This window comes from Electrona antarctica (assembly GCF_951216825.1).
Source record: "Electrona antarctica genome assembly, chromosome: 12".
In the NCBI taxonomy this organism is placed as follows: domain Eukaryota; kingdom Metazoa; phylum Chordata; class Actinopteri; order Myctophiformes; family Myctophidae; genus Electrona; species Electrona antarctica.
In genome coordinates this window covers 16030114-16052320 of record NC_136793.1, presented here as the reverse complement: position 1 = coordinate 16052320, position 22207 = coordinate 16030114, and the positions used below count along the sequence as shown (strand labels likewise).

Below are 22207 nucleotides of genomic sequence, written 5' to 3'. Positions count from 1 at the left end.
CGACGGAATTTTCAGGAATAACACTCATATAACGGATTCAGAAAGACTATTGTATCTTTTGCAGTTCACCCGGGACAAACCCTACCAACTGATCAAGAGCTGCCTAGCCATCTATCAGCCAAGGGACGCATATATTGAGGCTAGGACGAGACTTTGGGAAGAGTACGAAGAACCTGACAAAGTCTTTACGGTGATCCATAACAGGCTGACTAGCTGGCCTCCGGTGAAGACGACCGGTGACTACAAGAGCTTTGCCACATTCCTTCAACACGTCGGCGATGTCACGAGAGGCATGAACACTAGTCTAGACATGAGCATTCCTTCCACCATGTCTATCATCCTTAACAAGTTACATCCTCAATCAGACGACGCAAGGGACCGGTACTTGACAAAGATCACACGCAAAGGTGGTGTGGTCACCTTTGTAGACCTGGTAGAATTCGTCAAACAACAAGCTAAGATTTGGGAGTATTATGATAGATAAGACATACAGAGAGACAGACCTTTATTATGCTGCAGGGGGAAATCAGTCGCCCAGAGGCAGCACGGCAGTTAAGGTTACAGCTTACAGGTAAGTATAAAAAAGAAAAAGTACAATGGTATACAGTAGAAACAAGGTAAAAAAATCATCACAAAATAATAATAAATATAGATTCAAGCAGCTAAGACGGGGTCAAGCCCAAAAAGAAAAAATATATATGCAATATACACAATGAGCTACATAACCATTGATGACTGAAGTTATTTGACAATTAATGAAAAATCATTACAAAAAAAAATCAATTGTGTGAGCGGTGCTTTTAATCATATATCATCATACATCACACTCTGTGCTCAGCCAATCAGCTGAGCACATTCCATGATATACAGACAGACATACACAAAGCTGTGCAATGGCGGCGCCGCTCAATTCAAATATCAACATGTTCAATTTTGGGAAAGAAATGCCCGGGCTAATGCCCGAAGAACAAGATACGGTGGATAAAGGAGAGAAATGGATGTCAGAAGTGCGGTCAAGGCACTCCGAAGACAATTGCACACTTCGAACTCATTGACATGTGTCTTACGCCCACGCGATCACCTCACAATCCTGACCAGCGATACTCGGCCATCAGCCTCCTGGTTTAATGGTTTAATAAGACAGGCTAGTTCATCATTGAGCAAGTTTAATTGCTTCCCTAAACATAGACTTAGCTGCCATTCGATTTACACCATAATGCTCTAAACAAACATTAAAAAACCCATATATTGATGTAAAGCCCATAGATATGATGTAATTTTCAAAAGCCATGCGATAATCATGCCTGTTTCGGCCTCAAATGGCCTTCTTCAGGACTTACTGATGTTGACGGTTTGGCTGTGACAAAAAAAGGCACACTACAGTTAAAACGAGCAACGATGAATTAAGACTCGGCGGTTGGCATTTTAAAAGCATTTGATGTCTGGTCTGAGTGCCTGCTTTCATGAGATCCGGTACCTCAGCATCACCCTTTGACTCCACAATATTTTTAGCAGAGTTACCGATTCAGGGCTGACTCATTTTAACACATTCATTCCTTGAAAGCATCTGTCAGTTTAGATTTTATATATGAGTATGTGTCACGATCTTTCAAAAATAGAAGATATCTATTTCCCTGTAACTAAATATTTTGAGATGGGGGTCCGTGACATGAAAAGGTTTCAGAACCACCGATAGCAACATACAGAAAACTGTAGAATCAACCTCAGCCAGGTCTTAATGGGTTAAAGCGGCCAAGGTTTAGACCACCTGTCTCATTGTGTGGTGCAATTTACAATTTAGGCGTTTAGCAGGACACTCTTATCCAGAGTGACTTACAGAGTGCAGGATCAGAGTAAATGACAGGTACGTTCAACAAATTACAGGGTAAATGGTCAGAGTAAACAATGTTCTGCTACAGACCAGGACACTGGTGTGGAGTGGTGCCACGCCCACTGTGGCTTCCAGCCTGTCACATGACGTGGAGTGGTGCGCCCACTGTGGCTGCCAGCCTGTCACATGGTGTGGAGTGGTGCGCCCACTGTGGCTGCCAGCCTGTCACATGACTCGTGTGGAGTGGTGCGCCACTGTGGCTGCCAGCCTGTCACATGATGTGGAGTGGTGCGCCCACTGTGGCTGCCAGCCTGTCACATGGTGTGGAGTGGTGCGCCCACTGTGGCTGCCAGCCTGTCACATGACGTGGAGTGGTGCGCCCACTGTGGCTGCCAGCCTGTCACATGACGTGGAGTGGTGCGCCCACTGTGGCTGCCAGCCTGTCACATGGTGTGGAGTGGTGCGCCCACTGTGGCTGCCAGCCTGTCACATGACGTTATGGTGCGCCCACTGTGGCTGCCAGCCTGTCACATGACTCGTGTGGAGTGGTGCGCCCACTGTGGCTGCCAGCCTGTCACATGACGTGGAGTGGTGCGCCCACTGTGGCTGCCAGCCTGTCACATGGTGTGGAGTGGTGCGCCCACTGTGGCTGCCAGCCTGTCACATGACGTGGAGTGGTGCGCCCACTGTGGCTGCCAGCCTGTCGTTACTACTGAAAGCAGTCCACCCAGGTCCATAGACATGACGTCATTATTTCTAAAAGCCAGACATTGGAGGGGCTAGTGCTCCTCGGAAATATAAGCTCAGAACACATCGCATAGTCACGCATTATGAGCTTGTAGATCTTAGCCTCTTTAGGGGAACTAGCCCCTCATACATCCAGCTTTTAGTTACCGTCCACAAACTTCGTCTTAAACAAACATTAAATTCCCATTGACAATGAATGGAGAATGTTACGTCATAGTGTCTATTTTACGTCATGATGATGTACGATGATAAGAGCGCCCCTCACTTCACTGATGTTCTTAATTTGTTGAGGGGCGCTAGCCCGTCCTATGTCCAGCTTTGAGGGTTTGTGTAAACACAAACATTGAATACAAAGGGGCGCTGTTGTACAGCCTAGGATGTAGACCGGCAAGGTCTATTTGATATTTACTTGCGCAAGCAGAGCGTGCAAGTAAGGTGGTCGTGCCGGCTTTTTTATGCGTATGCTCGTGGTATATATACTGATTTTGAGTGTGACGTAATGAAGATATGTATCAATGCCGGGGTATCTGGGGTATCTGGCTTTCGGGTGGATTAAAGATAATGTCTCTATGTATGCATGTAGTATGTAATCTGAAAGCTATCTTTATTACGTCACCATCAAAAGCCAGTTATACCCCGGCAATGATACATATCTTCATTACGTCACACTCAAAATCAGTATCCACCACGAGCATACGCATAAAAAAGCCAGCCGACCACAGTATAGTACTTTTCACCTTACCTAACGTACATATACCTATACATACGTTACCTGTTAGCAAACCAATATTGAAACATATCGTAATTACGCCACCATTGACGGCCAGTTACAACCCGATATTTTACAGAGAGGCTGAGATTTGAAAGTCCGTAGCAGCAAGGAGAGCGCGCAAGTATTGTGGTCGTGTTGGGACGTATGCACGTGAGCTTGGGAGGTATATATATACTGGACCTTGATACCAACCAAGCATACGTATGTTACCTGTTACCCAACCAATATTGAAACATATCGTAATTATGTCACCATTGACCGTTGACAGGCATTCGACAGAATGCAGTTCTAGTTTACAGCCCTCCTGCCTGTAACTGTGCAGCAAGCGGTCGAGGTCCAGCCCACAGCTCGTGTTGTAGACCACCACCCTGTCCACTGCCAGCATTCGGTACATCTCGAGGGCTTGCGTGAACTGAAGCACGTTGTTGTATAGTCTCCGTACAGGGTGGGGAGGCACACCGTGAAGTCGACCTGGGGCTCTGTCGCCGTCTCCTCCGTCCCACCCGTCTTCGGTTGCGTATGGGGAGGAAGCTCTGATGGCACGAATCCGGACGGCCGTGAGGGTTCGCTGTCTCTCTCCCCCCTCGTTCTGTCACTTAAATATAACGGGTGTCCCCTGTGCCACACCCGTTATGCGATGCTCAGCCAATCACAGCGCCAATTTTGCCACTATAAATGGATTTTTTGAAGGGCGCTAGCCCCTCCTACATACAGTATATACAGCTTTTGTCCCCACACGTCTCATATTTGCCATTGACAATAAAAGGAGAAATTGGGTCAAATGTCTGCCAAATATGACGTAAATTTGTACGATGACAAGAGCGCCCCTCACTTCACATGGGTGTGATTTTTTTAGGACACAATTACTAAAATGATTAGTTCATAAATTATTTTCATTTGAAGTAATACGTTTTTTCTAAGCATGTGCTTTTGAATACTTAAAGGACCACTTCACCCTATTTTTCCAGGTGTGCCAAAATGAGCTCCAGCGCAAGAAGAACGAGGCGGGCCTGCTGCGGGAGAAGGTGGGCGAGCTGGAGACCGACATCCAGGCCATGAAGCGGGACCTGGCCGCTGCCAAGGAGCAACGGTACAGCATGAAACTCCAGGCCCAGGCCCAAGTGTCAGGAAGGCAGCAGAGCCAACAAGGCAATGCAGACTCCCTCCTCCTCACCCAGGGTCAGGGGGAGGAGGAGGAGGGGGAGGGAAAAGAGGAGGACCAACAAGACTCCTCCCTCCTGCTGCAGAGGGAGGTGGAGAGACTGAAGGGCCAGCTGTGGGAGGAGCGCAAGGCGCAGGAGAGGCTGGCCAGCGGCTTCCGGCAGGAGCGGCAGACGTGGAACAGGGAGAAGGAGCGTGTGATCTGCTACCAGAAGCAGCTGCAGGTCAACTACCTGCACATGCACCGCAAGAACCGCGACCTGGAGAGGATCCTGAAGGAGGTGACGGCCGAGCTGGAGAGCCGCGCGGTGGGGGAGCTGGACAAGGACATGGCCTACAGCTCCGGGCTGCAGACCTACGAGGACGTCATCGCCACAGAGATTTAGGGCGGGTGGGCTATAGTTAACTGTTAAATGGTTCTCAACCTGTGGGCTGGAGCCCACTGGTGGGCCGGGAAGGTATTGCGAGGACGGGTGGGCCCCAATGAATTTGGCAAAACACTTTTGATTTTAATGATGATAATATAGCATTCATATTAATCACTTGTGTGAAGTGAAACCTTTGGGGGCACGCACAAAGAGCATAGACCTGGCTTCCACATGATGTCACAGGGAGCATGAATAAGACAAACACAAAGACCATAAAAGCCAAATGTAGGAGGGGCTAGCGGCCCCAAAAAGTGACAACAATAAATGAGAACTTAACCGCCTAAACCCTGTATTTAGTCCCTCAGGGCTCTATACTAGTGTTTATTTTATTTATTTTTTATTTCAGTTTTCTGTTATTGTGTGGAGAGCTTTCTCCAACGACGTGTTGTGAGCTTGTCTGCTATTTCCTCTGAAGACTTTCCCCGCAATACGGATGCTGGTTTAAGTAGTTTAAGTAGACAACATTAAGTTCAATTGATCCAAGTTGGAACACGGACGATTGATTGAAATAAACATGCTCTGAAAATGCACGTAGCAGCCAAGGCAGCCGTGTGGGTGGGCGGGCCCCGTTCAGCCACGGCAGCCGTGTGGGTGGGCGGGCCCCGTTCACCCACGGCAGCCGCGTGGGTGGGCGGGCCCCGTTCAGCCACGGCAGCCGTGTGGGTGGGCGGGCCCCGTTCAGCCACGGCAGCCGTGTGGGTGGGCGGGCCCCGTTCAGCCACGGCAGCCGTGTGGGTGGGCGGGCCCCGTTCAGCCACGGCAGCCGTGTGGGTGGGCGGGCCCCGTTCAAGTGGGCCGCGATCCAGGAAAGGTTGAGAGCCATCGATTTAGTACACACACACACACACACACACACACCTATGCTCTTACTTGTTGTACTTGGTTTTCCACTGCTGGTAGCACCCGTCCCCCCCCCGTCCCCCCCAACATAATGACATCACAACTGTCTGTGTAGGAGACTGCTAAAACAAAGCTAAAGTGAAGAGCTGATGCTTACGCTAATGCTGCCTGGAAACAATCTTTTTCACAGTTTTTACAGTCACCAAAAAGTTTTAATTTTCATTCATTGGCTTCTTTGAGGGTCTCTAGCCCCTCCTATATTCAGCTTTTAGTTACCGTTCACAAACATTACATTCGCGCATTGACAACGAATGTTGTCTGAGCAAATAAATATAGTGTATATTTTACATCATGATGATGTACGATGATAAGAGCGCCCCTTCACACGGGTGTGATTTTTTTTCCCTTTATTGACCGAAATGCATATAATTATGAACATTTTGACTGTCAAAATTTTAAATGCGATCACGTTTTATGAGAGAATTGCAGTTACTCACTAGTAAATGGTTTCACTAGTTTGGGTGCTTCCATGCAGTATTAGGGTAGTTCACCACGTGACACGATGCTGCATGTGCGTGTGATGATTATCTCTGGCCGAAGCAATCAGTAGTCTCTACTAGTCTGCAGCATTTTCATATCACCGACGTCAGCTCAGCTCGGTGATATAAAAGGAAACACACAAGTGCCAGATACCCAGTACTTTTGCCTAATGGAAAACCAGAAAAGACAAGAGTTTGAGTTGCATTATGTTAAACCGGCACCGGGTAGTGGAAAAGCATTTACATACACATTACTGACAATATTCAGTAAAATAAATGGGCACTTTGCTGTATCACCACAGGTGGTTAGGTTTTGTCACAAATATAAACTTATGTAAACATGTAGTAAATGACTGGAAGGCATTTTATCAGCCATCCCGGAAGAAGGCTGGAATCTGTCTCTTTTTTTAAAACGTATTTGTTTTGTTCTTTTACTTTAACTAACTAGCCTAACTCTCCGGGTCACACAAAAAAAAGTAATTGTGATAACACTGTTGATGATACGTAATATTTAAATGTAAAATTAAGTTATTTTTTATTACGAGGAGAGATGAGAATATTGTCTAGTTAAGTCTTGACGGGGTATTTCATTGAAAAAAATGTTTAGGTGTCATAAGGTGATTTATTCGGTATTTGGATATTTGTTATTCATTTGTTCAGACACGCCCACTTCCTATACGAACCCATTGTAACTTTAAACTCCATTCTGATGGAGTCATTGAAAACACCTGTCCTTGGTTCTGGTGACTGATATTGTCCTTCTAATACGTGAGGGGGCTGTGTTTTTTTTATTTTTGAGGGGCGCTAGCCCCTCCTATATACAGGTTTAATGTTTGTTTTAAAAACGCCATTTGACAATGAAGGGAAATTGTACGTCATATTGTCTCTTTATTGTTAACACCTTGGAGGCCCGGGGCGGAGTTCTCCGTCCAAGTTCAAGGTCATGGTCAAGTGCCCAAGCCGGAGATTGATAAATAGGACGGAGATTAATGATAACAAAACCGCTCGCATCGCTCTAGAGCCTTGGAGCGTTTGTTGCCCGATCCGATGACGTGTCAAAAAGTGACACGTCATCGAAAATGTCCCCTGCCTGTTTAGCTGACGAAAACGAAAATCTTAAAACGATCATAACTCCCGATCTAAATCATCCCGTCTAATTCTGAAAAAAGATCCTGTGTTTGACGGCCTTCCGCGGTCCAGTCGCTAGTCGCGATAGATTTATTACCTCCCGTTGTTGTCGATCGACTCTAGAGTGGTGTGGCTATTGTTAGCTGCTACACAGACATGCACACCAGCTTCCGGTGCGCCGGTAAAAGTGGTCCGTGCGCTATAAATGATGGGCGCGATGAAATGGATTAAATAGTTCCGGGCCTCCAAGGTGTTAATGGCATTTAATGTTTGTGTTTGTTTTACATCACCATTGCATCACCTAATCAACATGAGTTAGATTTTTTTAATCACCTTTTCATTTATTTTATTTTATTTATTTATTTCCCCCCCAAAAATAGTAGTTGAACCAAGGGCAGGTGTTTTCGACTAATCCATCGTGGTTCAAATGTAGTTGCAATGGACCAAGTTTGAAGTTGCAACGGGTTTGTATAGGCGTGTCTGATAAAATGAATATCAAATATCTAAATAATGGAATCAAGCAACTTAAAAAACAGTCTGGGGTGAAACACCAAAGCCAGGAGTAGAATTTAAAATGACCCCAAACATGTTTGAATGTGAACTATCCCTTTAACGAGGTGATTCGTCTTCCACACTGTCATTAAAAGGCACATGCACCAGAATGGAAGCAGTTAGCTGAAGATAGCCCAGAGTCCAGACCATTAGGTGATTAATCCCTGCCATAAGTCATCATCCTATCCAGATGACATGCGATGAGACGCTAATCAAGTTGTTCACAGGTGTTCCCCTATAGCTGTCGACGGCAAAAAAGAAAATGGCAGTGATATAAAGACCTACATAATCTATAATTAATTTTAACCCATTAAAACTGGGGAAGCATCTGTGTCATTTTAGATTTTGTCTAACACATATACACACACAGTCACATATATATATATATACACGCACGCACGCATGCACACGCACACACAGTACACACACACATGCACACACACACTTGGAATTTAAAACAGTGGTTTAGAAGTGTTCTCTAAAATAGCAGATATACCTGTACAAGCTTTTTTTACAAGCTTGAAATTGTTTTTATATTATTATTATTGTTGGTTGTTGTTTTTTTTTACATTTTTATTTGATACACAAATATTCTCTTCTGGGGGTCCCTGGCACAAAACACTTTCAGAGGGGTCCGCTGCCAAATACATACAGTATGACGTTGGTGGTCCTTGGTACCATTTATTTTTTTCTTTTGAGAACCACTGATTTAAAAGGCCTTTGTAGAATGCCCCAGGTCTTCATGGGTTAAAGGTTATTATTATATTATATTATTGATGGGTTAAAGGCCTCAGTACAGACTTTGTCGTTGGACCATATCAATGTCAGTTCTGTCCTCACACAGAATGCTGAGAAATGCCTCACTCTGAAGAGTGCACAAATTGGGACACATTTGTACACCCATCTGAAATAAATTTACATATGTTTACTGTAGTAAAGTCTGAAAGAATTTGACTCTCGCAAAATGTTGGAAAATCTGTTGATTCCAAAACATTTCTGGACCGTTGACAAAATGTTTGTTATTGTTACCTCGAAATACATCTGAACTTGTTTTGACTTTCACTATACTACCTATTATTTCATTGATCTCTTTTCTCCCAGTACCTCAAAACACAAAGCCACTGCATTTTCAACAGTGGGCGTAATACTGCAAGTACAGATTGTGAGTCTTTTTGGCCCATATATCATAATTCATAGTTTTATCATGTAAGCAGAGTCAATAAAGGGGGGACTTTATTAATCACTTAACACTGATTACGCTGATTACACTGAAACGCTGCCAGAGTTTGTCAAAATAAAGGCGCTAGAGTGTCAAGCAAATGGGTAGATTTTACTCTGAAAAGCCCCGCCTTCCATTTCTCCCCAAAACGGGGAGGTATAATCTTCCATTATTACCTTGTGCTACCTCGTCTAATCTCTCTTTAGACATGTCCAGGAGCGCTGAACAAGGCGTTGCCGGGCAACAGGAGCTGTCAAAAAATTTATTACAGCAATATATATATATGGAAAGAGGCAAACATTGAAGGGGGACAAAGTCCATCCAAGCGCACAATGCCTCGTGTTGCGAGCCTGTGCACTTTGCTATTTTCACAATATTTATCTGTGAAAATGAGTCAAACAAAATGTAATGCCTCAACCCTTACAATTCAGGGTGAGTGTGAATGGGGGGGGGTCCCTAGTTCAAGTATTATGATTATTGTGGGGGTCACGGCATGAAAAGGTTGAGAACGACTGCTTTAACCTGTGAGTTCTCTCTCCTAATTGGATCAAATTGGTATTCCGATCTGAAAATGTATTTTCTGTTTACTAAAGAGCTGGAGAGAGAGACCCCTGATACAGAACAAACACTCCATAGACCATATTCACATGACGGCCATGTTGGAATTGTGCATTGAAAAAGCAGGGTGGCAAGCATAGATGTGGTGGCAAGTTGCCACCCCGCCATTAACTGCCATGTGAATATGGTCTAGACCAGGGGTAACCAACCAGGGGTTCGGGAGCTACCAGTAGCTCGCACGAGCCATTCAAGTAGATCCCGGAGTGAGCGGGTGTAAGACTGACAGGCAGGCAGCCAGCCATCACTACCAATACACAGAATGTGGATTTTGAATAGCTCGCAGTGATGGCCCCAGACATGTGTATCGAGTCATCAACTGCAGAGTTTGTTTGTTCTCTTGTTTGACCGCTATCCGTTGTGAACTTGTGATGCACAACTAAAAATCCACAGAGCTAAACAGCCTCTCACTCACTACTATACTACACAGGCAAGCAGTCTGACTATGGAAAAATACATTTGTCTTAATATTTTGGCATTGATTATTAGTATTTATTCTTATTTAAACTATAGTGTTTGTGTGCACATGCATTGAGCCTGTCAAAGTGTTTTTTTAAACATAGCCTATTTTAGTGGTAGATCATGGCTTACAATTGGGAATAAAATGGGCTCTTGGGCTTGAAAAGGTTGGTTGTATTATATAGAAATTTCACGAAATACCTTTCGTTTATGGGTAGGTTTCCTTCAAAACCTAGCTGCAGAACATTATTTTATGTACTCCCAGGACAGAAAATTCTAGAATTTTCGCTGTCCTGGGCTCTAAGGGTGACGTAGGAAGCCACGCCTATCCCGTATAGATACCTGCGTGGCTACGTCAGCCCTCATTCAACTTTTCTTCTGCTAAGCTGCGAGAACGAACTTTAACATTCCAGTGTGTGCAGGGTAATATATCTCGCAAACTCGGCCGAGAGATTAATTCTTTAGGACCGTGAGATCTCTGGCACACTCTCGAAGCAAACAGAAGGATACTTCTCGAGAAAAAAAGCCGAACTTCGACACAAGTGAGTTCTAGGCAACTTGTTGCTACGCTAGCTTGTCGGAAAAAACAGCTCGCGCCTCTTTTTCTCTCTCGCTAAAGCTAGCGTTTGTTAGCTTAAAGCTATCGATAGTTAGCTTAGCGCTACTAGGCAGATACGCCTGTGGTCTACTATTACACGCCACGAGGAAGATAAACCTGTGGCTGTTAAGCACTCGGACTCCTCTCTCTACAAGCAACCATGTCGCTGACGAGGGAGACCCAGCCCGGGGAAAGACGCCATCGAGGACAGCCGGTGCCCGCCGACTGTCAAGAAGGCCCCAAACAAAAGACGTGCTCCACCTGGGGATGCGGGAACACGATGTCGGGCAAAGACGGGCATGCCGAGTGCATGTATTGTCTCGGCCTCACCCACACCCGTGAGTCCATGGAGGAAATCGGTCCCGTTTGCCTCCATTGTGAGAAAATGGACGACGACGTCCTAAACAACAGGCTCGGACGTGTCCAAAGGTATTATGACAACTTTGCCGCCCACGGACTCCGAGAGAGGAGCCCCACTCCTCCCCCGCGACGAGCTCGCATACAACGAGCTACCCCGAGACAGAGGCTCGACTACTCGGGCAACAGAGCCCCAACCGGAGCCTCTTCTTCAAGAGCAGCACCCGCCGGCGCTAGCCGAGACAGGTACGCTACTTCAGCCTCTGCAACCAGGGCTCACGAGGCCACTGATTACGAGGCTCATGGCGCGAGGCCAAGGGATACCTTCGCACCGCGCCGCTCTTCCCCAGCTCCACGTGCTCGACAACACGTCGTGCAGGCCACCATTGAGTGCCCGCCCAGACATACAGCTAGACGCAGACAGCCTGCCGTCGCACCCAGCTATATGGTGGACCGCCTGGACCTTTCCCCAGACCGCGCAATGTCTCCCGGTCGGGAGCATTGGACTACCAGGGAGGAAGGGGAGCTTCGTGATGACGAGCTCCCTTCCTTCCAGGAGCAACTCCAGGACTACCACGTCCTGGACGAGGCCTACGCGGACGAGCGAGATGGCCATGATGACCTCTCCCCCGGGGACTACGTCAGCACCACTCGTCGCCCCTTCGACGACCTGGATGCCATGGACATACAGGAGCACCAGCAAGCCAGGGCTCCTGTCCCCCCGCCTCCTGTACCCCCCATGGATGACTCCAATATTTACGAGATATACAGGAAGGCTAGTGCACGTTGTAACCACACATGGCCTAAGTCAACTGTCAAGGTACTACCATGGGAAGGCAGGACTGATGAGTCCGCCCCCCCCCCTGCACCTAGAAGACAGAAGCTCCCTATGGCACAGGGCTTCGAGGAGGCCATGATGCACGCCTGGGACGAACCCCTCCTGAAGGTGGATTTTCCCAAGGCCAGCGCCAAGGGGCCCAACGACATACCAGATAAACAAACCCTCGCCATAGACTTCATGCCAGCTATGGACAAGGCTATAGCGGCCTACCTGGCCAACCCTGCAGCTCCTAGAGTGGATCACCACGTAAAGGAACCGCAGCTCCTGTCCAGCAGCGTGAGGGAAGCCTCAAAACTGAACAAGTGGCAGTATGCACACATGTCCTTCGTGGCGAAGGCCCTCAATGCAGGAGCACTTCTCCAGGGTTCCATGAAGAGCCTCCTCATTGAGATGGGACAGAAGTCCATTAAAGTCCAGCTAGCGGAACTGCCAGAAGACCTGGCCGAGTTACGCCGCCTGAATCACGAGATGGCCACCCTCCAGAGGGACTCCACTCTCCACAACGCCAAGGCAATGGCATGTTCCATCCTCCAGGAGAGATGGCGTTGGGTCGATCAGACCAGCGCCATCTCCCTGGAGACAAAGAAAGAGTTTGTGGCTGGAAATATCCACCCAGACAGTATGTTTAAGGACGCTCTGGCCAAGATGTCAGAGACCATCCAACAGCTCGAGTCCTCCACCAAGACGATGAAGGCGCTCGAACCGCTGGCCAACCAGGCCGCCCCGGTAGGCCGCCCCAAGGCCAAGAAGGCACCCTGGAAGGCCAAGACCGATGACAAACCCAGGTCCCAGGACCGGAGCGGAGATAGACAGCGACAGCCTGCAGGCCGAGGCAGAGCAGACCGCCGCACCTCTCCGCCGCCCTACAAGGCCAGGAGCGCTCCCAGAGGCCGAGGCCAGGGGAAGCGCAAATGACCTGCCCGGGCCGGGTCATCTTCCCCACCACACTCAGAGTTCAAGGCCAGAGGTGGGGATCACAGATCTCACCTCAGAGCCTGCGCTGAAGCGCTTAAGGGGGCCTGTACACAGTGCTGTGAGCACCGTTGTACAGACCCCCAAAATTGTTATGTGCAATTCACATGTGTATGTTTTTCCACGTTGTTCAATAAAGAAAACAAAAAAACAAAAAACACAAAAAACAATAAAACCAACTCTGAAGGGCATAGGCCCAGTGGGAAAGATAACCCACACTGTGACAGCTTTAGCTGTCACAGGCCGAGAACTCCACGCCAATTTTTTCCAAACTCAATACCGAAAAAATTCACTAGAGGGAGACATTTCACACAAAGTAAGTCTTCCCCTAGGCAGGCAATGCACCACGCTGACAAGCACAGGGAACCCTTTGTCACGTCATCTGTCACAATGGCGGATATCCGGGGCTTCCCCGTGGATAATCCGTACAATTCAGACAGGATACAGGCTACAGTTCGCCTCCAAACCGCCCACTTCCAGGAAAATTATTTTCTCAGAAGCGAGCGGGCAAAAGGCCGCCATTCTGCAAGAGGAAATCAATTCATTAATGCAGAAAGGCGCCATCACAGAGGTGGCCCTCGACCAATCAATGAACGGTTTTTACTCCCGCTATTTCTTGGTAAAGAAAAAGGGGGGCGGACTCCGTCCCATTCTAGACCTGAGGGCATTGAATCGTCACTTAAAAAAGCTGCGATTCAAAATGCTTACTCCACCAGTCCTCCTACGCCTAATTCGCGAAGGGGACTGGTTTACGTCGATAGACCTGCAAGACGCATATTTCCACATTCCGATTTACCCGCCGCACAGAAAATTTCTGCGCTTCGGGTTCAGAGGAAAAGTGTACGAGTACACAGTCCTTCCCTTCGGAATGTCACTGAGTCCCAGAGTCTTCATAAAGTGCACCGCGGCAGCTATCGCTCCGCTCCGACAGCAAGGGATCCGTCTCGCTACATACGTAGACGACTGGATCCTACTTGCAGACTCTCCACGAGAAGCACTGTCGCACACACATCGTGTGCTCAGCCACCTCGACTCGCTTGGGTTTATAATAAACCACGAGAAGAGCATGCTTATGCCAACACAGTCAATAGACTTTATAGGCATAACACTGAACTCAATCTCTTACACGGCCCGCCTGAGCCAAGAGAGAATAGACGCAACACTGCAGTGCGTGGCGTCATTCAAAAGGGGACGCTCGATTCCTTTTCATGCATGCCTCCGGATGGCGGGGTTAATGGCCTCTGCGGTCTATTTAATCCGCCTAGCAAGGCTACATATGAGACCTTTCCAACGATGGATAGGCTCTCTACATGTACCAATGCACCGTCGGCACCAGAAGGTAACAGTAACATCACAATGCATACTAGCCCTTCAATGGTGGTCAGACAGGAAAACCCTCTCAGAGGGCGTCCCCATGGGAAAGCCTCTGATCAGGAAAGTCATCACTACAGACGCCAGCATGACAGGCTGGGGAGCCACGATGGAAGGACTCACAGCCAGAGGTTTATGGTTGGGGCCACTACGTGCCCTTCACATAAATTACTTAGAGCTCATGGCAGTCTTCCTCGCCCTGAAATACTTCGAGCAGCGCATCCTGGGTTGCCATGTCCTAGTCAGGACAGACAACACCACGGCCATGTGCTACATCAACAGACAAGGTGGACTCAGGTCCCCTCGTCTTCATCAACTGGCTCAGAAACTGATCCTGTGGTGCAACACACGCGTCCTCTCAATAGTAGCATGTCACGTCCCAGGTCTTCTGAACACAGGGGCAGACCTGCTGTCCAGAGGACCTCTCCGCTACTCAGACTGGTCACTACACCCTCATGCAGTGGCCCAGGTCTGGAGCAGGTTTGGGAAATCCAAGGTGGATCTCTTTGCCACAGAGGAGAACACGAAGTGTCCCCTCTTCTTCGCAATCAGGGGACCATCAACGTTGGGGCTAGACGCTCTGTCACACCAATGGCCCAAAACCCTTCTCTACGCCTTTCCCCCGCTATCCCTCATCAGCCCCACTCTGGACAGAGTGAGGACTCAGGGTCTGAAGGTGCTCCTAATAGCCCCGTCGTGGGGGGTCTGGAGGTCGGAAATAACCCCTCTCCTCTACGACCAGCCGTGGAGAATTCCCCTTCGAGCGGATCTCCTCTCTCAAGCGAGGGGGGAGATCTTCCACCCTCACCCCCAGGACCTAGACCTATGGGTCTGGCCCGTCAAAGGGTGATGTTGACTGCCGTGGGTCTACCTCCGAACGTAATCGAAACGATTCAGAAAGGCAGAGCCCAGTCAACAAGGGACCGTTACGACACAGCCTGGCGCGTCTTCGAGCATTGGTGCTCACGAAGACCAGACCAAACAGTCCCCTACCAGGCCTCAGTGATCGACGTCCTGTCATTCCTGCAGGAGCTCCTAGACAACGGTCTAGGCCTCTCCTCAGTCAAGGTCCATTTGGCGGCAATCTCTGCCTGCCACCCAGGCTTTGATAACCAGACGGTGTGGAAGCACCCGCTGGTAAAACAATTCATGAAGGGTGTACGCAGGGAACATAGGACATGCAGATCCCTCGTTCCCTCGTGGGATTTGTCCCTGGTTCTAAAGGCGCTGGCTACAGCACCCTTTGAACCACTACAAACCGTGAGCCTCAAGCTCCTAACCCTGAAGGTGGCTCTCCTGATCGCACTCACGACAGCAAAAAGGGTCAGCGACCTACATGCGCTCTCGATCTCTCCAGACTGCATGAGGTTCGATGAGGGGTCGACCAAGGTCACCCTAAAGGCAAACCCCGCCTTCATTCCCAAAAATGCTCTCTCAGTGTGTGTGCCAGTGAACCTACAGGCTTTCCATCCCCCGCCGTTCTCCTCTGACGAAGACAGCAGGCTTAATTGCCTCTGCCCAGTCAGAGCTTTACGCATATACGCGGATAGACTGGCTCCCTTCAGACAAGGAAGCCAACTCTTTGTGTCCTGGGGTGCCAGGACCAAAGGAAAGCCCGTCACGAAGGTCACTATCTCTAACTGGATAGTGGAAGCCATCCGTCTGGCCTACACTAGCCAAGGCGTGGATTCCCCTCAAGCCCTGAGGGCCCACTCCACAAGAGGTGTGGCAGCTTCCTGGGCACTCTACAAGGGTGTCTCCATTCAGGAAGTCTGCACAGCAGCAAGCTGGTCTACACCCTCGACTTTCGCCACATACTATAACCTAGATGTGGCAGCGCCTTCGCTAGCGCACGCGGTCTTGGGGGCCGCTGCTCAGTAAGGCATCAGGGCAGCATAGCGCTGCCTCCTGCCCTCCACAAGGACTAGGTTCTGGACCCAAAAGGGTCCGAGCCCCTCCCAAAAGGTTTACCTGGGACCCACTGGAAGTTCAGGTCACGGGAGTTCATAAAGTCCCATAAACGAAAGGTATTTCGTGAAATTTCTATATAATACAACGTTAAAGGTTACTTTAGTAACCACGGTTGTATATATAAATTGAACGAAATACCTTTCGTGGAACGCCCTTCTGTTCTCTAAAGCAGAAGAAAAGTTCCGAATGAGGGCTGACGTAGCCACGCAGGTATCTATACGGGATAGGCGTGGCTTCCTACGTCACCCTTAGAGCCCAGGACAGCGAAAATTCTAGAATTTTCTGTCCTGGGAGTACATAAAATAATGTTCTGCAGCTAGGTTTTGAAGGAAACCTACCCATAAACGAAAGGTATTTCGTTCAATTTATATATACAACCGTGGTTACTAAAGTAACCTTTAACGTTACCACTGGTCTAGACTATATAGCAACAATTGCGGAATCGGAATATAGAGCTATTTCAGTATTTCACACTTATTTTTCACAAATATCTATCACTTAAACCCCTTTATAACATCATTCTGGATTCAGAAAGAGGCATTTGGAGGTGCCAATATAAATCTCGACATTACAATCATCAAAATAAACCCCACATTACTGGAAGTGTGCTTGTACCCGACTAAATCATTCCGTAATGTCGCTCTGACAATAGGATAATGGATTAGTCACTATAGTGTGGGATCAGTGTAGGTGAGTGGATGCTGGTGAGTGGAAGAAATTAAATCAAATTGTCCACAAACGTTTAATTAAACATTTTTAATTGGCCTCTCTAACAAAAGTCTGGGAAAATGACTACGGGGGAAGCTTGAAACATTATTGGACAATATGAATCTGTTCTGTCTGTGACCTAAACAGGTATTGGTATGCCTGGAGCAGAGGTGGGTGGACTGTAACTAAGTACATTTACTTGAGTATTGTCTCTGTCAAAACAGGTACTTTTTCAAATTCAATAACAGCAAAAGTAGCAGATTCAAATAGAGAGAGAGAGGGAGAGAGAGAGAGATTTTTTTCAATACAGCAATGCATTGATATGAAACAAAGAAATTCAATTTACTTGGTCATTTGTACTTTTGAAGCCTTTACTTTATACTGTACTTGTCCACCTCTGCCTGGAGCATTGATTCTTAAAGTGGAGTCATGCATGGGGAGTCGGGGGTTATAGCATCGCAATCATTTTAACCATATTTTATACTATGGCTAATCAAAAATGGCAGATATACAAGCCCATCTTGAAAATGTGTGCAAATCTTTGAATACCGGCATTTTCTTTTTCTTTTTTAATTCAAGCGAACATTTCAACTCAAATATTTGCTCCTGGATGTTTCCTGGCACAAAATATGTTTGAGATGGGTATCCGCAGCCTGGCCACCGGCAGCCAAATACAAATATATCATTCTGGGGGTCCTTGAAATGAGCACCAGTGGCCTGGAGCATACTGAAACCTGCGGGTTATAGTATCACAGGTGGTATCGGTCCCAGACTTTATTGTTGTCGAGGACAGAGTCGACTTAATCTCCTCTATTGACTGACACAGGCAGACACTAAATCATTTGGACGGTGACTATACTAAATGTGTGTGTGTGTGCGTGTGCTTGTGGGAATGTGGGTGTGTGTGTGTGTGTGTGTGTGTGTGTGTGTGTTTGAGAGAGAGAGAGAGAGAGAGAGAGGGAGAGACACAGATAGAGATAGAGAAGAGACTAGCGTTCCCACTACTACATGGGGTGTGTGTATGTGTGTCTCTGTGAGACAGAGATAGAGGAGACTTGGCATTCTTAAAACGATGTTAGCCTGGTATAGCCACTGCATAGATTACTCTGGAACTTCGATGTGGAAGATTCATTTCCAAGGAGTGGTTAGAAACAGATTCAAACGCCACAGAACACTTTGAATAGTGGGCTCTGATTCGTCACCCACAACTCAGGGATGAGTGAAATGTAATTCAAACCGAGGAGGAGTGCCAGACCAATCTGCCCAGGGCTATTTTTGTAGTTGTGGCAGATTTGTCTGGTTTCCAGGCTAGTTCCCAGACACACTGGTGTGTTCTGAGAGTGACAAGTGCAGTCGTGCCATGGGAATCTTATAACAATCACACGTTACTGTATAATATACAATCTCACAACATGTCAAATCAAGTGTTTTGAGTTTGTTTTTCACTACCTTTCTTTTTTTTAATATATATATATCCTAAAATATTTTAACCACTTTTAACATGGCGTCCCTGTTTTGGCCTGGCATAATAGGTCAAATTGTTTAATTATACTTTTTCAAAAATACCCAAAATAGCTGATCCATTCTGATCTATACATGTATTGTATACTGTAGATCTCATAGCTGATCCATTCTGATCTATACATGTATTGTATACTGTAGATCTCATAGCTGATCCATTCTGATCTATACATGTATTGTATACTGTAGATCTCATAGCTGATCCATTCTGATCTATACATGTATTGTATACTGTAGATCTCATAGCACGACAATGGGTGTGAGAGACAGAGAGACATACTGTATGGAGAGAGCGAGAGTTAGAGTCACTTATCTTTCGCTTCCCACAAGAAAAGGGCATATTTTGGACATATAGTTCGAATGGTGATTAATCATCATTAATTCTTTTTTAAGCTGTGATTAATCGGATTACATTTTTAAATCGTTTGACAGCCCTAATTGTGACGCATTGTGTGAGCTTGTAGATCTGCTATATTTGCTGGTATTCAGGTATGTCCCTTGAGATGTTGACGTGCCCAGTGCAGTGCCCAATAGCTGTGCCTTTTGGCCCAAAAAGTTTGCAAACCACTGATGTACTATTTTAGTAGACCAAAAAAATGTTTTAGTGACAGCAGCATCTACGACAGCCAAGGTGTGTTTGAACTGCCAATTCGACTTCATCAGAATCCCCTTTAGCCATTTTTTTAACACAGAGCCAGACACAAGCCTCCGTTTCCAGCAGCCAAGACTGTTTAGCTCTATGACTTTGCAGCATTTCCACAACAATGACAGAGTCGATTGGGAGGTATGAATTAATTTGTGATTTTGGTTTAAACGGTCGGTGTAAGAGACAGACACGGAAATGCCTGCACACAAATAACAAGCATGCACACACACACACAAACAACAAGCATGCACGCACACACACAAACAACAAGCATGCACGCACACACACAAACAACAAGCATGCACGCGCCACGCACACACACAGACAGACAGACAGACAGACAGACAGACAGACAGACAGACAGACAGACAGACAGACAGACAGACAGACAGACAGACAGACTTTGCTATGCTGTTGTAAGTAATTTATTTCTGAAATGAGTGTGCTCCCCCCAGCCACTGTTATGGTTAATTCATACTTATGTTCTTTGAATACGCTTCTGTTTTTAAAGGGATATGTGGGTGAACTAATTGTTCATTTAAGGACAACCAGAACCACTGCAGTAGGGCTACACAGAGAATAGAAAGTGCCGCTGTAACTCACAGAGGTAGATAGGCTATAGTCTCAAAATTGTTCTGTCATAATGTATCACTATTTATATGTATTACACAAATGTATTTACAGAACACAAAAAAACTTTGATCATAAATAAAAAATATTATACATTCAAATTGGTTTGAGTGGTAGGCTACTTGTCTCTTTGTCCATGATTCTCTGGTTCATTTTCTTTAGATCAATTTTCATTGTTTTTTGATACACACGTTTTCATAAAGACATAATGAAGTATATTGTGGAAACCTCATATGTCCAAAACTGTTACTTTTCAGGATGCAAATTCAAAAGCATCTAAAGTAGCAGATCGACAATATCAAAATGCGTTTCGATCTTGCAGATCTGTTAATTTTTATACTTTTGTGTGATGCTGTAATGCGATCAAGTAGGCCCTGCTTAGTAGGGCATTCATTTACAAAAACACACAAATTAAAATACGGAGATAAGAGGTTTCGGCCCGACAGCAAACCATATTTTTTTTCCTCCCCTCATCTCTAATTACTGCAGCAGCTCTGGCCTTGCCAGCCTCTCTGCCAGTGTCAGGCCGACTGGGCAGAATCGAGCCTGAAATCAAATTAAGTCCCATTGTGCTGTGCCCACTGCTGTCATTACAGCACAAAAGAGAGAGAACTGTGCTCAAGAAAATAAGGGGCTGAAATTGTGAGTCATTAGCAGGGGTTTCTGTGATTTGGTCTGACACAAAAGGCAAAGGCTAGGGGAAGGAGGGGGGGGGGGGGGGGGGGTTAACCCATTTAGACCTGAGGACGCATGTGTGTCATATTATAGCTTTAAACCCATTTTGGGTGTTTTAACTAAGCATTATGTTATACTTTAGCTATTGAAAAATAGCATATCTACAAGCTCATAGCGCGCCACCGAGTGGCGCGCTATGAACTTGTAGGTCTGCTATTTTTGAAAAATCGTAAAAATGCGGCACAAATCTTTGAATATATATTCTTTCAGAGCGAACGTTTTTTTTTATTTCGACGTCAGGCCTGAATGGGTTAAGATAGTCATAGAACTGCACTCTCATCACAGCATCATCATCCAGTCACAATGAACCACAATGTTTTAAGATAAACATGGAAGAAACTGAACCGCAGATCTCATCATCATAACAGCAGCATCCTGTCACAATGAAGCAGCAATCTTATACTGCAAAAAACGTCACATTACAAATCCCACCCACACGATAACACCAATAATATAGGCTGCCAGTCATAACTGATTCAATTGAATAACAGATAGATAGTATCCTCAGATGGAAGAATGGAGTCGTATAAGAGGAGAATAATGCATGCCATATGCAGCTCCACTTTTTGTTCTCCTCCAGATTGCAACGTATTAAATACAGACTATTGCAGATATTGAACACAATCTTCCCCATATTGCTTGTCTGACCTTTCAGGCTATAAGAGTTGAACACACTTTCTCAACAGTTACATCGCACCAGTTCCAGAAAAAAAGGTTGAAGAAAGGAGCTGGTGCTTTATCGTGTATTTCTTGTCTTATTAACTCGGCTGAATAACACAGTTTTGGTCCAGCGAGCGTCTAACTGTGGAGAGAGTGGACAGCAGTTAGGCAGCAGGCATCAGAGGAGATTGGATGATAATTCAGGGGGGCCATGAGCGGCCTGCTGCAGTGACATGATTATAATGCATGCAGCTTTCCACCCCGCTGGGATTCTGATGATCGGCCCGACAGCCGAGCACAAAGGGGGTCTGAATTCATTAGAGAGAGAGAGAGAGAGAGAGAGAGGGAGAGAGAGGGGGGGGGGGGGGGGAGGAGGAGGATGCATATGTGCACGTCCCCGTTCATCATACAAAAGATGGAACAATAATATATACAGTCATGCACACAAATCCGAGCACCCGATAAATGGATCTACGCGTCAAGCTAAAAGGTCCAGCTGTAGGACTATTATAAGGCTTAAAGGTTTGCAATTAAATTCTTTCCTAAACGGTTAATATTACAACATTTTTACACGTGGCAGGGGCCGATACATAATATATGAGTCGGTATATTCTATCAATTTCCACCTTCCCCTCTGCCGCTTATTAGTTTCTTTGTATCGAAATGGACTGCATTTCTGACTGTACGGCAGCCACGCTATTAGTTTGTTACCGAATTATCAGGGGGATATACGGTATAGTTCTTCCGGCAAATAGTTTGCATTTATTTTTATTTTTCATTATCTTATCCGTAGCACTACTATCAGTGGCAAACCATATAGCTTGCACTGCACAGCTCTGTGCAGATCCCCTGTGCTGGGCCTATAGTCAACAGCAGATGAGTAATTGGAAAGGGAGTCCCCACATG

At 46.5% G+C, this 22207-nt stretch overlaps 1 protein-coding gene across 1 annotated transcript in view; it reads left to right on the top strand.

The window, feature by feature from the left end:
- Nucleotides 1–4903, top strand: part of lzts1 (leucine zipper, putative tumor suppressor 1) — a 44545-nt gene extending 39642 nt beyond the window's left edge. The window contains exon 11 of the mRNA XM_079515564.1: nucleotides 4319–4903. Within this exon, the coding sequence (XP_079371690.1) occupies nucleotides 4319–4897 (579 nt within the window). The 3' untranslated portion in view covers nucleotides 4898–4903. The remainder of the gene's footprint in view (nucleotides 1–4318) is intronic.
- The last annotated feature ends 17304 nt before the right edge of the window (nucleotides 4904–22207 follow it).